The 17092-nt window shown below is 35.3% G+C and overlaps 2 protein-coding genes across 2 annotated transcripts in view; both read right to left on the reverse strand.

Moving 5' to 3' along the window:
* The window catches only part of LOC107850381 (cyclase-associated protein 1), a 10574-nt gene extending 4637 nt beyond the window's left edge, over positions 1-5937 (reverse strand). Inside the window, exons 1-3 of the mRNA XM_016694866.2 lie at positions 5422-5937; positions 4217-4385; positions 4079-4143 (exon numbers count right to left, since the gene is read on the reverse strand). Of these exons, the coding sequence (XP_016550352.1) occupies positions 4079-4143; positions 4217-4385; positions 5422-5703 (516 nt within the window). The 5' untranslated portion in view covers positions 5704-5937. The remainder of the gene's footprint in view (positions 1-4078; positions 4144-4216; positions 4386-5421) is intronic.
* Positions 5938-9908: 3971 nt separating this feature from the next.
* On the reverse strand, positions 9909-14685 carry LOC124886499 (probable receptor-like serine/threonine-protein kinase At4g34500). Its single transcript, XM_047395152.1, has 7 exons — positions 13820-14685; positions 12559-12663; positions 12349-12471; positions 11730-11900; positions 11513-11642; positions 11131-11340; positions 9909-10277 (listed from the first exon to the last, which is right to left on the reverse strand). Exons 1-7 carry the CDS (start codon positions 14422-14424, stop codon positions 10161-10163), a joined length of 1461 nt encoding a protein of 486 aa, XP_047251108.1. The 5' UTR covers positions 14425-14685; the 3' UTR covers positions 9909-10160.
* Between the last annotated feature and the right edge of the window lie 2407 nt (positions 14686-17092).

Consider the following 17092-nt stretch of genomic DNA (forward strand, 5'->3'; position numbering starts at 1 on the left):
TGTTTTGTAGGTTTGATTGTGAATGATACATTTCAAGTAGCAACGATCATTGAGAAGCTACCACTTATATGGAAAGACTTCAAAAACTACTTGAAGCACAAACGCAAGGAGATGACTGTCGAAGATCTTATTGTTCGACTGCGTATTGAAAAGGATAATAAGGCTACCGAGAGAAGGTCAAAAGGGAATTCTACAATTAATGGAGCACATATTATAGAATATGACCAAAAAAATTCTAAGAAAAGGAAGAAAGTTGAACAAGGAAGCAATCAACCCAAGAAGAAATTCAAAGGAAAATGCTTCAATTGTGACAGGATTGGCCACAAGTCCACGGATTGTCGTGCCCTGAAGAAAGGCAAGAAAAAAAGACCAAGCTAATATGGTTGAGTCCAACAAAGAAAGTGATGATATGTGTGCTATGTTCTCAGAATGTAACTTGGTGGGAAATCCTCGCGAATGGTGGATGAATTCTGGTGCCACCCGTCATGTTTGTGCCAACAAAGAGTTGTTTTCATCATTCGCTCCGGCCCAAGTGGAAGAAATGATCTACATGGCTAACTCCGCTACGGCTAAGGTAGAAGGAACAGGAAAAGTGGGCTTGAAAATGACTTCAGGAAAGATCTTGACACTTAACAATGTCTTGTTTGTTCCGAAGTTACGAAGGAACTTAATTTCTGTTTCACTTCTAGACAAGAACGGATTCAATGGATGAGAAAACCGCATTCCTAAACGGAGAATTGGAGGAAGAAATTTACATGGAACAACCTGAAGGTCTTGATTACTTTGATACATACTCGCCAGTAACAAGGATAACATCGATTCGAATGTTAATTGCCTTGGCGGCGGTATATGGTCTTGAAATCCATTAAATGGATGAGAAAACCACATTCCTAAATGGAGAATTGGAGGAAGAAATTTACATGGAACAGCCTGAAGGTTTTATTGTTCCAGGAAAGGAGAATAAGGTGTGTAAACTTATTAAGTCGTTGTATGGACTAAAGCAAGCACCTAACCAATGGCATGCGAAGTTTGACCAAACCATGTTGGCAAACGGGTTCAAGATAAATGAATGTGATAAATGTGTTTATATTAAAGACACTCCAAATCACCAAGTCATTGTGTGTTTATATGTGGATGATATGTTGATCATCAGTAGAGAAATTTCAAACATAAATGCAATGAAATGAATGCTCGAAAGTAAGTTCGATATGAAAGACCTTGGAGTTGTGGATGTGATCTTAGGTATAAGAATCCATAGAACTCCACAAGGGTTGGCATTGTCACAGTCTCATTATATCGAAAAGGTACTTGACAAATTCAAGTATATGGAATTCGGTATTGTCAAGACTCCTTTGGATGTGAACTTTGCACTTCGAAAAAATAAAGATGAAAGTGACTCACAATTGAAGTACACAAGAGTATTGGGATGTTCAATATATATAATGAACTGTACACGACCAGATATAGCATGCGCTATTAGCAAATTGAGTCGGTATACAAGTAATCCCAACAAAACTCATTGGAAGGCAATGAAAAGAGTTTTGGGGTATCTTAAATGCACTCAAGACTATGTCTTGCATTATAATAAATATCCTGCGGTACTTGAAGGATATAGTGATGCAAATTGGATCACCGGATCGAACGAAGTAAAATCCACAAGTGGATATGTATTTACTATCGGTGGAGAAGCAGTCTCTTGGAAATCATCCAAATAGACTTGTATTGCTCGCTCTATAATGGAATCTGAATTTATCGCATTGGATAAAGCCGGTGAAGAAGCAAAATGGCTCCGGAATTTCTTGAAAGATATTCCTTATTGGCCCAAACCAGTGGCACCAGTATGTATACACTGTGATAGCCAAGCGGCAATAGGAAGGGCAGGGAGCATGATGTACAACGGTAAATCTCGTCACATACGACGGAGACATAATACCGTTAGGGAACTTCTCTCTAGTGGAATTATCACTGTTGACTTTAATGTGTCGAATCCACTTACAAAAGGCCTATCTAGAGAAGGAGTGGAAAGGACATCCAAGGAAATGGGTTTAAGGCCTAGGACAAGTCAGCATGGCGGTAACTCTACCTAGCAGACCGGAGATCCCAAGAGGTAGGTTCAAGGAGATCAAACAAAATTGTATCTGACAGGTTCAACATTGTCAATTACCCAATCCATTCTCATGATGTAGACAATGTTCAGTAAACAAGGATAAAACTTAAGGTGAAAAATCTTTTAATGATTATCTAAATTTGGCAGATTTGACCAAATAATTTAATCTATAGGATTGAACGTTTAGAAATGACCTATGTGAGGGCGAAGTGAAAGCCGTTTCAAGGAGAATGTTAGTAAAGGCCTATTCTCTAAGCTCTCATGAAACCGGGATGTGTTCATGGTTGAAAAGAATAAAACCGTGAGAACCATAAACAGTAAAAGGCTAGTTGTGTGACATGTGTTGTCTAGGTGTACACTAAAGCTCGACGGTTCAAAGATATCAAATCTACTGATTAATCGAGTGCATCCGATGCATGTTCACTACGGAAAGTTCAAAGGGAAACCCACTTATCCAGATGCAATCAGTCTTTGCTTGATGGATCACATACATCATACTTATCCGTAAAAAAATTTTACGAAAAAAAAAATAGCTATTTCTCATTCATGTGGGGGATTGTTAGGTTCAAAGTATATGAAAAAAGTGTGAATGAAAAATGGAGGAAAAATGATGGAGAGAAGGGAGATACTAATTTAGAAAGTGTACTCCCAAATTGGAAAGTTCACTCATTCTCCCACATTGATGAAAGAAGAGAACTTGTGAGTGTTTAAAATAAGGGACACTTACTTCACATGGTAAGTGAGGCAAGAAATAAGAGATGCCTCGCGCCGTCGACGTCGTCGCTTGCTCGGCTCGGCTCGGCTTCGGCTTCGGATTTGGATTTGGAAAATGATCGATGAGATCTATCTTTTTGGACAAAATTTATTTGACAGAAATTCAGAAATTCAGTTCGAAAATACCAAAGGGAAAAACGCAACTTTTTCCTGTGTTTTGATACTCCATTTATATGCATGCATGCAGATTCCGAAACAGTGAAGTGCTGAAACGAAGGGATGCAACCCTTCAACGAAATGACACACTGATTCATGAAATGATATTCCTGTTCGGAAAAGACACATTCTTTCGACGAACAGACATGGCTTTTCCGAAGATTCCAAAACCTCGGGTACAGTGAGGGGAATTATTCCTTAAGGACACTCCGTGAATTCGGAGGACTTGGTCTTAAATTCTGTTTCATCTCTTTTCTGAATCTTAACACACTTCTTAGATAGATTATTCGTAATCTAGTGTTGAAGGTGTTACAGAACTTCATAAATGTTCTTGTCTTGGACTTGAATTCGTGTTGAAGGTGTTACAGAACTTCATAAGTGTTCTTGTCTTGGACTTGAACTAGTGTTGAAGTTTGTGTTTCTTATTTACAGATTCTTGTACCCGAATACATAAAAGATAACATATGCGTCTTTTCAGATACTTTCAAACTATTTCCTCTAGACAATATGGAAATTGAATTTACATACGCCCACTCATTCAGATGGGAAATCATTAATTGTATCCTATTAATTCAAGTATGACATCAATAATAGTAAGTCCTCAACCCTATTTACCACAAAGAAAAGTCAATGAAATATGAGGGCACTTTACATATCTTCCTAATTTCTCCTCCTGGCAATATGGAAGTTCCATCTACGCGTGTCCCTTCATTAATATGGGAAACAATAACTGTAGCCTTACTTTCAAGAGACATGTTTCAAGACGCAGCCTCCAAAATACTGAGGAAGGACAAGAAAAAAGGTGGGTGACAAAAATAATGCATTCACTTCTTTGCATGAAAATGGTTCTGTAACTCAATCCATGAAGAAAGGGAAACAACGAAAAACCACCACACCGTGCCAAAAATTAGGGGATAACAAAACTAGAGTCCCTTCTCCACCTAATTTTGTCCAGGTTCTGTAAATACATGTGAAAGATTCCTTCAACCAACAGAGAGAGCAATTGGGAGGAGAATCTGAACTGCTAAAAGATCTAATTACCTTGTTATTATAAAATTCAGCCATCTGCCAACTTTCTTCCACGAATGCAATAGGCATGCTCATTCCTAGAAAAGAAAAATGAGAAATTCAACAGTTGCCATCTGATTTAGAATGTGAGAAGATCAAAAAGTGTCTCACCGCAGTCTTTTCCAATGTAGGCAATCCATGCTAGAGCCGATAGACTATCAACAGCCGATTTCAGGTGGTTGAAGAAATCAGACCGGCGTCCTTCAGTCATTTTTGTAGCTTTCACGATCACATCATTCAATGGTTTGAGAAATTCAACCAAACCTGAGTTGTCTGGTTTCTACACAATCAAGATAAAAATTGAACCAGTATACAAATAAAAGCATCTTCGACAAAGAAAATAATTTTACGGACTATTAGGCAGCATCTTCCTGTGCTTTCACTAATTAAAGCACATAAACCGCAAACATTTCAAGCAAAAGGTAAGAAAATAGAAATTCTAACTTGCTATGATGAAATACAAGGTGACAAAGTCTACACCTCTTTCTCGAACTACAGAAGTTCAATCAAAAAACCGGACAGCACATCACTTTTCAAGCTATCAAAAGATAACAAACAAGCACAATTCCATTTGAAATTCTGCTATCTCCGCATGGTTCAAGCAACAATTCCTAAGCTTCAAATAAGAGACTACGGAAGAGATTATTCATGGAGCTCAAACAACGTGGGGATACTACAATGAAAAAAAAAACAACATACATACATATTGCATCACATAAATCCTTGCAACTTCACTATTGTATGCACATCATTAAACAAAACTTACCATCACAATTCTGTAATTGTACGCAACCTGAGTTCCACTTTATGCAACTTAACTTAACTCAACATGGAGCTTAAGAGAAAGAAGACTTTGGAATTTCCCATTTTAAATATAACATAACATTTGTCTAACTATACAATTTTTTTAAGACTTATTCAACGTCTTTAAACATACTCCTTTCGTCCCAATTTATTTATCTTAATTTCATTTTTAGTCTGTTTCAAAAAGAATATCTCTTACCTTTTTTGGCAACTCTTTACTTCTAACTTCCCACGTGACACATTCAAGACTACAAGATTATAAGACATTTTGGTACATTCTACATATATTTAATTTAAGATCACGAGATTCAAAAGTGTCTACTTTCTTAAACACCGCATCAAGTCAAGTCAAAATCAGATAAACAAATTGAAACGGAGGGAGTAACATTTTATGAGGCTATACAAAATGGGAAGTTTAGAACTTGCTCCTAACTTAATTGAAAATATTGAACACTAGTAATAAAGAGATGAACAAGACAAGTATAGTGAGCTGATCAGAGATTTTCTCTAACCTTAGTCTCCTTGATTTTAATGAGAAGTTCTCTCTGAGCTTCAAAAGCCTCCTCAACAATCTTACTAACATCCAAAACTTGTCCTCCGATCTTCTCTGCAGCACTCAAAACCTTCGAAAGAAACTGCGACCGTAGATCGTCAAATGCAATAATCGACGGATCTAAAACCGCCGTACCATCGCCACCTGCCACGACGGAACCGCCGGAACGGAAGCCGGTGGCTGATAACGCCTCCAGCCGCGCCACCGCCGATTCCAATCGCTGTACCAATTTCTCCTCCATTGGCAATGCGAAGGTTCCGATTACTTCTATCTGTTTCTAGAAGCTTATAGATCTATAATTGGAATTTAACGCAATAGATCTGGTTGTGTTTGATGTGGGAGAAAGTGTTTTTATGTCTGTGAGAAATGTGTATTTATATGTTTGTTAAAGGTGTTGAATAGGAAATGCTGAAAGGTGAAGAGTGCACATTCGGCATACACGTGTCAGATAAGTAGGGACTTATGACTTCTTATGCGTTGTAATTCCTCTGTTAGTTCTGGTACTTGTGGTGTTTTTATATTTTTGGAGGACTAAAAATATTTACAAACTTAAAAAACTCGTAAATGTTCAGACATAATTTTAATTTCAAATCAATCTAAATTTATATTATGGAAAATAATCAACAATACCCCTGAACTATTTAAAATGAATTAAAAATACATTTCATTTATTTTTTGGCTCAAATCTATCATTTTATTATTTTTGGAGCTCAAAAATGCCCCTCCACTAATTTTTAAGTCAAAAATACCCTTCTCTCTAATAAAATGCCACCAAATATGCCACGTGAATAAAAAAAAGTCACTTGACCAATCCACGTCAACAAACACACATGAAAAATCACGTCATTTAATCCATCTAACCATCAATCCATTTTTTTTTTAATTTAAAAGACCCAAACTCCACCCATATTAAAAAAAAAAATGACCCAAGAGGGAAAAAAATTAAAGAATTTGATTGCTTATTTTTCATGTAACGGATTCAGATATTTCGGATTGGTCAAGGCGAAAGATGAGGAAAAAATTAGGTCCTTAAATTATTGATTCGAAAGAATCGAATTTTAATCGAGTCGACCCTAAACAATTGGATGCTCAAATAGTTGACTCAATTTCTAAGAGCTCGGATTGCTACTGGATGTCCTATCTGAATTTGTCTAATGAGGAGCTTGATTATAGTGAGAGGAATGGTAGTTTGGAGATGAAATTGGAATTTGGAGAGTGAAAGTTTAGTTGCAATGTAGAACAACCACAAGTTGATGAGGTCAAGAATTGTTCGAGTGAGTCTCGTAACTTTGAAAATGTAAAATAATGAAATATAAGGATGGTATGAGGAAAAAATTGAATAATTGAATTTTTTGAATATGGATCGGATCAGATTTTTAAATAGAATAAAATGGGTTAATTGTTAGGTGGATTAAATGGAGTGATTTTTCACGTGTATGTTGACGTGGATTGATTAAGTAACGTTTTTTTAATCTACGTGTACTTGGTGGCATTTTGTTAGTGAAGAGTATTTTTAAGCTAAAAAATAAACAAAGGAGTATTTTTGAATCAAAAAATTAATAGAAGGATATTTTTGAGACAAAAAACAAATAGACGGATATTTTGTAGCCAAAAAACAAACAAATGATATTTTTGATCCATTTCGAATAGTTCAGAGTATTTTTGATCATTTTCTATTTATATTATGTTCAAATGAGCCTCAAAAGTTGACGTCATATTATGTAAATACGTATTTACCGTTCATCAAAAACTTGAATAGTATGAGTTAGTGTAAATATGTATTTACTCTATGTTGTTGTGGTTCATCTGAAATAGTATTTTTTTTTGTTAATAACAAATACTATTGGATTAATAAACTTAAGTAGCTAATACAAGAGGTTTGTGGGGTTTCCCATTAGTACTATCAAATCAATCTGATTTCATATTATGTCCAAATGAGCGTTAAAAATTGACGTCATATTATGTAAATAAGTACTTACCGTACATTAAAAACGTAAATAGTACCCTTTCCGTTTTATTTTATGTGCCGCCATTTCTTTTTTGGTTCGTCACAAAAAGAGTGTCGTCTCTCCTTATTTAATAACTATTTAATGATATTATTCTCATTTTGTCATTAGTGGGTCTCACTTATTAAGAAAAGTCAATAAAAAAGTAAATATTAAAATAACTTTTAAAAGGGACAATTTTGTAAACTGTATAAAGTCATCACTTATTTCTTAAATTTCGTGTCTGGTCAAATGGCGGCATGGGACGGAGGTAGTATGAGTTAGTGTAAATATGTATTTACTCTATACTATTGTGATTCATCTGGAATACTACTTTTTTTTTCGTTAATAATATTAGATTAATTAACTTAAGTAGCTAATACAAGAGGTTCGTGGGGTGTCCCATCAGTACTATGGGCTGCATCTTGGCCAGCTAAATTGTTACTATTAAAAATCACATCTTTTCTAGGAAAAGTAGTTTCTAAGATGTCGTTGTCACATGTACTGCTGCATTCATTAGATGAACTTTCAAATTTTGTGGCTGATCAAAAACTAAAGACATAGCCCCCTCCTTTGCTAGACAGACAGTCACTCAATTATGTTCTGTGCATATGTGGTTGAGAACTGAAGCTCCCAGCATTTGCATCATAGATCTGCATTCGAAGACAATATTGTTATAGGGAGGATGATCATTTTCAAGCATGTGATTGGCCTTAATTGAGTCGGTGTTAATCTCTAGGGGGCTATAATTTTTAGCTATAGCTATTATTAAACCTTCAAGAATTGTTATAAGCCTGGCTTGGTTGGAGATTACATGAGCACATGCTTTGATATAGCCCAACTCCCAAGCTCCCAGGTGGTTCCTAAAGACGCCTCCAATCCCTTCAGAGGCGAATCTAGAATTTAAAGATTGTGGATCATAACTTATAATTTTTACCACTAGACCAGTAACACACTTTGTTTGTGGGTTCCCAACTTATAATTCTTATATATTAACTATTTTTTTCAATATAAATTCAAGAACCGTACGAAAGTTATGGTTCCCAGAACCAGCACGTAAAGCTATGCATCCGCACCTGAATCCCTCCTTTTCCTGGTTGATTTTTGACAGCTCCATCAGTGTTGAGCCTGTAGGATCCTGGGTTAGGAGGTTTCCATTCTGGTGGATGATAGTAGTAATCTTGTTTTTCCTCATGTCCTTTGTCCATCAAGAAATGGTATTCAGTGGCTTAGTGGAGTGTAGCTTCTACGGAGATGAGATTGTTTTTGTTATTAAGCAAATTCACGTTTCTGTTTAGCCAAATGTTTCATAGGCTAGAAGGGACTTCAGTCTCCCAGCCTAACCATCTACTGTAACTTGTAAGCCTTATTCCTAAGAAAGATCCCAAGTGTTAAGCCAATTATCAAATAGTGATTGTTGTGGATCAAAGCTTTGGATTGAGGAACTACCAGCAGCTAGTGCCATCAGAAGCTTGATGCTTTGCGGAAGGAGAAGAAGATGTGGTTGATATCTTCCTCGTGCAGGTTACATTGGAGGCAAAGGGGACGGAGCAAAATGTGAAGCTTGAAAATTCAAAATAGAAAGAATGTTGCTGACATATAAAACACACCACAAAAAAAGGTATAAGCATTTTAGGAAACCAAACGCATTTGGTTATTTTTCAGTTTTAAGCATACCTCATAGATCAATCTAAATGTCCTTGTAAAAGTCTCCTATAGCAAATTCTTAAATTACTATGCATTGTTGAAATTTTACGTCTACGCCATGCTTAGTGGCGTTTGGTGATTGCAAGGCATAAAAGGTTTTTTCATCTTTGGTTGTTTTCATTTTACTCGCCTCTAACTTGTTTTAATCTCTATAATGAAAAGTACATGTCCATTACATATATCTTCCTCTGGTATTTTCTTATCCGACTGGGATGTTATAGTCTAATGGTTTAGTACTTAAAAAAGTCCTTCTATGTGGAGTTAATTTCATGAATTACATTGTGGTTATATGATAATGTTTAGCGACTTCCTATGATACTAAGACAAAATTGAGTAAATTTTTCGTTACAAAAATATAATTTAATAACCTTAATGCAATGAAGTCCAAATTATTTTGAACTTCCACGTCTCTATCTCTAAAGTATGCAGACACTATCCCTTCCAAATCCTACTCTTTGGGATTACATTGGGTTTGTTGTTATTGTTAATGCAATAAATGATCATCATTTGATGACCTTGTAAACATAGGAACCAGGATGTAAAAAAAAAAGACCTTGTTGAAAACGAGAATAAAGTATACAAAAATTAAATGTGCCAATAAATATGGACCCAAAGTTTTACTCATTTCATTCTCGTGAATGAGGAATTGAATACCAGGAGCCTTAACTTGAATTTCCCAAGTCATGACTACATTCATTACAATTTACAGCAAGAAGCAAGTGATAGTAGGCACGGTAACAAACAGTAAACTGGCTTCAAGTAAAACTAGCTTGTAAATAACTAAGATAATGCAAGTGTTTTTCCCGAGTCAATACAAGGACATTGTGTAGTAACTATGTTTATATACAAAATTGACCAAGATTATAGCCTACATAGGCAATAGCACAGCTCAGGACACAAAATTAATACTGTAGGAAACAATAAACTGGGACTGAGCGGAAATGATTCGAAAGAATATACATACTAAAATACCCTGTATAACTCTTCATCCCAAAATAAAGGGTTATCATCTTCCTCTAGGTTTCTGATCATCATCACCTGCCCCATTCTTAGTAGCTAGTTGAAGTCTATTGATACCGGCTAAACGTGGATTTAGAGGACCTTCCTGGACTAGTCGAGGTTCCTGAAGAAGAGAAAAAAATCATTTCAAAAACGGATTACAAGGGAAAAAAGAGTTCACTACACCATATAAATCCAATGAGCGCGAATCAACAAAATAAGGAGCTAATGCGTGCTCTCTTCCCCCAACCCCCACAACACCACCCCTGCCAAAAAAAGGTCAAAACCAAGCTATTAAGAAATTGAATCTGATGTTTCCTTCTTGAAGGGAGGGGGAGAGAGAGAGAGAGAGATTCAGATTCAGACTCCTAGTATACCTCTAATCACTTATCGATACTGTAAATTTATATGTGTATTTAATGTAAAGAAAAAAATGATTTATACCAAAGAAACATGAAAAAGCCAAGAGCCTGCACACTATAGTCTGGCGGCTCTAGTAATGTTTCAAGATTTGGCAATGAATTTGCTATTGGTGTTTTTGATACTGGGCCATACTAAGGTAAGTGAACATACTGAAACCTAGTTGGTTGCACCCACCACTCTAATTCTAACTGACTGGGAAAAGGACACAAGACATACCACCAAACCAAACTGATTTTAAAGGTTACTCTGTTTCAGTGATTGCAAGCAGTAAAAGGGAAGAAAGCCAATTTCAGCAATTGGAATGTTACAGTTCAAAAACAGTGATATGACCTATATTATGCTTTGACAAACAGATTATGCTGCTAATAGAAACAACTAAATGATACAAAGAATGCGCATTTCTTTTATAACCGAGAAATCCAAGGACCAATGGCAAGTGAATGAACATTATATGCCAACTAAAATCAATGTCCAGACAAAGACATGTTATCGAAACCACAATTAGGAGAAAGTATTTTTCAGTCAATCAAAGGCCACTGGGTGAGATGGCTTACTGAACGGAAAGGAAATTCATCAGCCTCTAGCATATGTACTATTTGTCCCATCTTTGGCCGCTTGTTGGCATCCATATCTATGCAACGAAGGCAGATCAACAAAACCCGCTTTAGGGATCTAGGAGGAGGATGGACTTCAATTAACGGGTCGACCAATTCTTCACCACGTCGATTTGCTACCATTCCTTTAAACCAATCAACCAAGTTCATCTGCAATTTATTTGTAATGATGTCAAGATAATGCCCAAAGATCTTTCACAATGTAACTGATTCAACACCACAAGGGGAGGTTCTTTTTGTTCTTATCTTCCTAACTCCTTGTATTTTCTTTATAAATTTTTGGCAGTGGGAGCAGAAATGACCGGGGAAAATTTGTTCATACCTCCCCAGGTGGTCTTGAATAATCAACAGGACTTCTTCCTGTAATAATCTCCATGAGCATAACACCAAAACTATACACGTCGCTCCCCTCATTAAGCATACCAGTACTGGCATAGTCAGGAGAAACATATCTGTCGCAATAATTATCTATAATTAGCGTAAATAATCTACTTAGTGCTTGCTTATAAAGGTTTGGAAAGATTAGAGAAAGGGCATACCCGAAAGTCCCCATAACACGGGTAGTCACATAGCTTTTCTCAGACACTAACAGCTTGGCAAGTCCAAAATCTGATACTTTTGGATTCCACTTCCTATCCAACAGAATATTACTTGATTTAACATCACGGTGGACAACTTTGGGTTCCAAACCTTCGTGCAAATAGGCAAGTCTGTCACAAAAAAGAAAAAAAAAAAATAGACCAGTTAATGATATTGAATGAGACAGGACAAATAAAGTATGCACTAAATATATGTATCTCTTTCTTTTTTAGCACACAAAAAAAGTATGCAGCCCAGAATAAGGGTTCAAAGTCCATCAGCAAATTGTCGAGGCGTGAACCCGTGCACTTAAACTGTTGCTTAGTCGCACATGACAAACTTTTAATCACAAATGTTGTAAAGGATATTTATGAAGGAATTTGTTAGGAGATACAAAGCTTCCTATAACCGTGGATTTACACTATCGATCAGCATTGGAGAAAAGAGAGAAGATTGTCTTGGTAATTTCCAAAGAAATTATACATAAAAGAACATGTTTTAGGTCAATAGGAATTTCATTTCATGACAAGGACTAAGATAACAGGAAATGTTAGTGAAAACAGTGTGTAGAAATCTCACCCTCGAGCAGTTCCAATTGCGATTTTCATCCTAATCTCCCACGTTAGAGGACTAACGGACCCTACATCACCATGTAGCCATTGCTCTAAATTGCCATTGTCAATGTACTCATACACTAGTATCCTGGATATACAGTAAATGATTAGCAGTTGTATCTGAAGACAGACAGGAATTTCCACATGTTTGTGAATATTAACTGTAATGAATTACCTGTGAGCACCTTCTGAACAATAACCAAGAAGACCCGCAAGGTTTTTGTGTCTCACTTTGCCAATGGCCTCAACTTCCACCCTGAACTCCTTCTCTGCCTGACCCCTGTCGACAATCAAGTCATAGAGCATGAACAGCAATGGTTCAAACTTCAAAGTAGAAGCTTTTATGGAGGAAAATTCATAAAATATGTATTAAAGAAATAGCGACCTTTGAACACCACATCCACATGCACAAAAAAACTGAAGTAATAACTACAACATCTGTACAATATGGTTCTAATTTTCATTCGGCTGTTTAGGTGATGAATTAATTTCATTATAGTTTTTTTTCATGTAATGCAAAAACTTAGGAGTCGTTTGGTAGTTGGTTAGAATTATGTAGGTATTAGCTTCTCCATCTTCTACCACCATACGGTAATACACCAATTCCCTCATAACTTATACATGTCTTAATTATGCGATTTCCAAATTGCAAGCCAAATTTCATATTAATTTTATACATGGATAACTTACTTCCTAACTAGCTGTCAACGTGAGTTACCTCTTTACTAGCTACCAAACTACCCCTAAGATCATTACTGTGAGCAAAAGTACTCAACTTCCCTTTGTACTGTTGCAAACCATCATTACGGCTAATAAAAGTTGGCCTAAATGGAAGTAAAGTCATTCCTGAGCACAATTACCAACTAGATTTTAGCAAAGATATTAGACTGTACAAGAGAAAAGAAAAAGGAAAAGAGCAAAAAGTAAAAAGGGAGAAATAGTTACATGATAAAAAAGAATAAAAAGAAAGAGGAAAAAGAAAAAGAGAGGATAAAAAAGAACAAAAAAACAAAAGTAACGTTTACTTTCTTTTCCTAGAGTATCAAATATTGTACTTTGACCCAAAAAAAAGAAAAATAATCATATAAATCCAGATCTAAGAAGATTGGATTCCTTTCCAAGGACTACTAAGCACAAAGACAAACAAGAACACTACATCAACTCAAACAAACAGCTAGAAAGGGAAGAGAACATGAAAATGAACCCCAAAAAAAAAAAGGGTCAGTGCACTAAAACTGGCACTATGGAGTTTGAGAAAGGCTGAATCACAAGAATCTATTATATGTATACTTACTCTGTTTATGTGGTAGCAACTTTACCAGTATTACAAACAATTTTTCCAAAAAAATGCATCTGAAACACTTATTTGTCTTTCCAAATTGGAAGAAATATACGAATAAATCATGCAAAAACGTGTAAAATTAAATAATACCCACTTGTTATTTAGAAGCTTTTTGACAGCTACTACTGAACCATCTTGTAACTCTCCACGAAATACGACGCCGTATCCACCTTCACCGATCACATTCTCAGCACGAAATCCGTTAGTCGCCATCTCCAGTTCCTTCAAACTGTACCAACGTCCCCATCCAATATTGGTCGACTCATTAGAACCAGAGATCGCCGATGATGTATCACTCCGACTAGTACTCGACTCATTACTCCCTGAACTTCCTTTTATACCTTCAGACTCAATCTCAAGCACTTCCTGAGCTTCTTTTCGTAGAATCGCAATAGTCTCATCCTCCTTTTTCCTATCTATTTTACCACCAATCTCGTTGAGATCGGTCGTTCTATTTTCGCGGATCACATCAGCTACCAATGGCAACAAACCAGAACTCTTCTTACTTCCTATGCAATTTCGTTTCGAGGTTCGATTCAGCCTGATTAGTAAACAAATGAGAAAAAGTATAACAACCATAATGATAACAGTAGCGGCGATCACAATATACAGCTGCAGACCTAGAATGGGAGTTTTTGCAGTGAAAAAACTTGTGATCGAAGAGTTCCCGGAACTCTGAGTCTCGCCGGAAACCGACATTATTGCCGGCAACAATGGAGTAAGTATGACAAAGTGTATAGGAGATTAGTTTACGTGATCAATATTGAATCGGCATTGCTAGAAAGAGAGAGAGAATTGATAAACAGTGAAGAGTTATTGGTTTTGGCGAAGGGCGAAAGGGAGAGAAGGAAAGTGTAGTGAAGTGTTATTAAGGAAATGACATTTGTGTAGAGAGGGGGGACCTAAAGGAAAATTAGAGACCGTTTGAGTTGATGAAATGACGCTATCGTCCTTTTGATTTTTTTGATCATCCTATATTAATATCCATTTTCATTGATTGCTTTATTGAGGGGCCTGGGAATTGATCTTTCTCATCTCATTTTAGGTAATCCTGATCAACGTGTATGGTGCTCGTATAAAGAAAAGCACTTGCGCAATAAAATTCTTAATATGGGAAGGTTTTGACGAAGAATTGTATCACAAAAATTTATTATATATAATTTTATTTTTTATTTTAATTAAAAGTTATTTTTATTAATGCTCGTAATTATATTTTAATTTAAATTCGATTGCATAGAAATATTCAAAATATATGCTCTCTATTAAGAAGTTTTTTATATTCAAAACTTGAAACTATAACCTAAAAGGGGCAACACTTGCATTGTATTCTTTGACGATGATCTTTCACTTGCATTGTATTCTTTGACGATGATCTTTCTCTTCTCAAAGGTTATGGAGTCGATCATATTGTACTTTTTTTGGATTCATCTAAACAATTATAATTTGTAACACACTGTTAATGTGTTTTGTACTAACCTTGTGAAGAATTTTTATAGTATTACTCTTTTCGTTTTATGTTATTTATTCATATCACTAAAAGTATTTATCTTAAATTACTTATTAATTTATAAATCAAGATAAAATTAATTTAATTTTTCAAATGTTATGATATTGTTAATTTTGATATTGATGGATAAAGCACATAAATATAGTGTATTAGAAAAGTTAAAGGATAAATTAGTGAACGTGTAAAAGTAAACAAGTAGTAATACGTTAGGGAGAGAGAGTAATCATTTACATATATATTTTTTTAATGTTATCGCGTTTGGTGTAGGAAATAAGTTTTAAATATGACAATACATAAATTAACTAACATGGTTCCTAGTAATCAATTTCTTTTGTAAGTAACGTATTTATGTATCGTCATCTTTTTGTTTGGAGTTGATTACTATTTCTTGTCTTGAGCCGGGGGTTTATCGGAAACAGTCTTTCAACTTCTCCGAAGATAGTGATATGGACTGCATACATCTTATCCTCTCTAGACCTCACCATGTGAAAATAAACTAGGTTTGTTGTTGTTGTTGGTTCCTAGTAACCAAAAGATTACTTTGTTTCTTACTATAAAAGTGGTCACATTATATTATCGGTACATATTTCTGATGTCAAAGATGATCACTTACATAGGTTACGTTCAACCTTTTAATTTATGGAACTCCATATTACAAGAATTATATAAATGCAAAAGAGACTCCGAGTAAAAATAATTAAATAAATAAATGCAAAAGAGAGATTTTTAAACTTACATGCCTGCTCAATTAGTCATGATGTATATTATTGCCAATCGATGTTGGTAAATTAATTACTTTGCTTTTGTCTTTTGGTTTTGGGGAAGGGCTTCCTTTGAGTGTTGAGTAAGCAAAGTTTGAAGGCAACAACCAAAGAGAAGTCCTAGTCAGTTTTATTTACCAAGATCAAGCTATTGTTCAATTTTATTTTTTTCTAAATGCATTCACGGTGCTTAGAGTTGTGAGTAAATTTCATTTAGACAAATGATTTGTTTCTGTTGAGCTTAAAAAGTGATCGTTACTTGACAACTCAAAATTGATCAGTTAAAATTATGTGTTTTATCCTCGTTTACGTACTCCACTGGCACTAGACTAACGTCCCGCCTACTCATCTTTAACTGACTTATTTATACCCAGCTACATGATGGAAGCCCCCTCGGTCAATCGTCACTTAACAACTCAAAGTTGACCGATACAACCTGCGTGCTTGCCTACTCGTCTTTCACAGGTATATTTGTACCCAACTACAATCTCTTCCCTTATAAAAGAAAAAGGTTCCCTCAATCAATCAATTGATAATAACTTTGTCCGAGCGAAGTAAAATTTTTGCCCCCATCACTTGATTGATCTGACCAGATACTTGCTCTTTCCATCGAAGTAAAATTTTTGTCCCTATTGCTTGATTGATCTGATCAAGACACTTGCTCTTCTCTGCTTATGACAAAAGAATAAGAGCACAAGTTATCTATCATAGTATACCGGACAATAAATACTTCTATTAGATATTTTTGTTTAAAATTTTAGAAAAAGAGATATTTTCAGTTGAGTTTGATGTATGTGATTAAAAGAGATGACATATTGTACGTGATTAATTTAACTATCTAATTGATGCTTAAGTACTTACTAAAAGCTTTTTCAAATTTCGAATTGAAACAATATAATATGAATATTTTGTCATATATTCAAATACTCATTTAATATAAATTATAATTTAAGTGTCTAAATAAAATTTACTAGCAAATTGAGAATATCAATGCATTAAATTTTCTCTCTTTAAGAAATTGTTCAAATGTTATTACTACACTTCGAACCGACAACAACCCCGTGCAGCCATCGTACTGCTAATAAGATCGTCATTAAAT

Source organism: Capsicum annuum, chromosome 8 (genome assembly GCF_002878395.1).
Source record: "Capsicum annuum cultivar UCD-10X-F1 chromosome 8, UCD10Xv1.1, whole genome shotgun sequence".
NCBI classification, from domain to species: domain Eukaryota; kingdom Viridiplantae; phylum Streptophyta; class Magnoliopsida; order Solanales; family Solanaceae; genus Capsicum; species Capsicum annuum.

Bases quoted from the DNA above. Each gene is read 5' to 3' on its own strand.
- LOC124886499 (XM_047395152.1), bottom strand. From the start codon at position 14,424: ATGTCGGTTTCCGGCGAGACTCAGAGTTCCGGGAACTCTTCGATCACA. The intron at 12,472-12,558 runs GTAATTCATTAC...CTGTATATCCAG, and splicing joins TGTTCAGAAGGTGCTCACAG to GATACTAGTGTATGAGTACA. The intron at 11,901-12,348 runs GTGAGATTTCTA...TTTTTGTGACAG, and splicing joins GCAATTGGAACTGCTCGAGG to ACTTGCCTATTTGCACGAAG.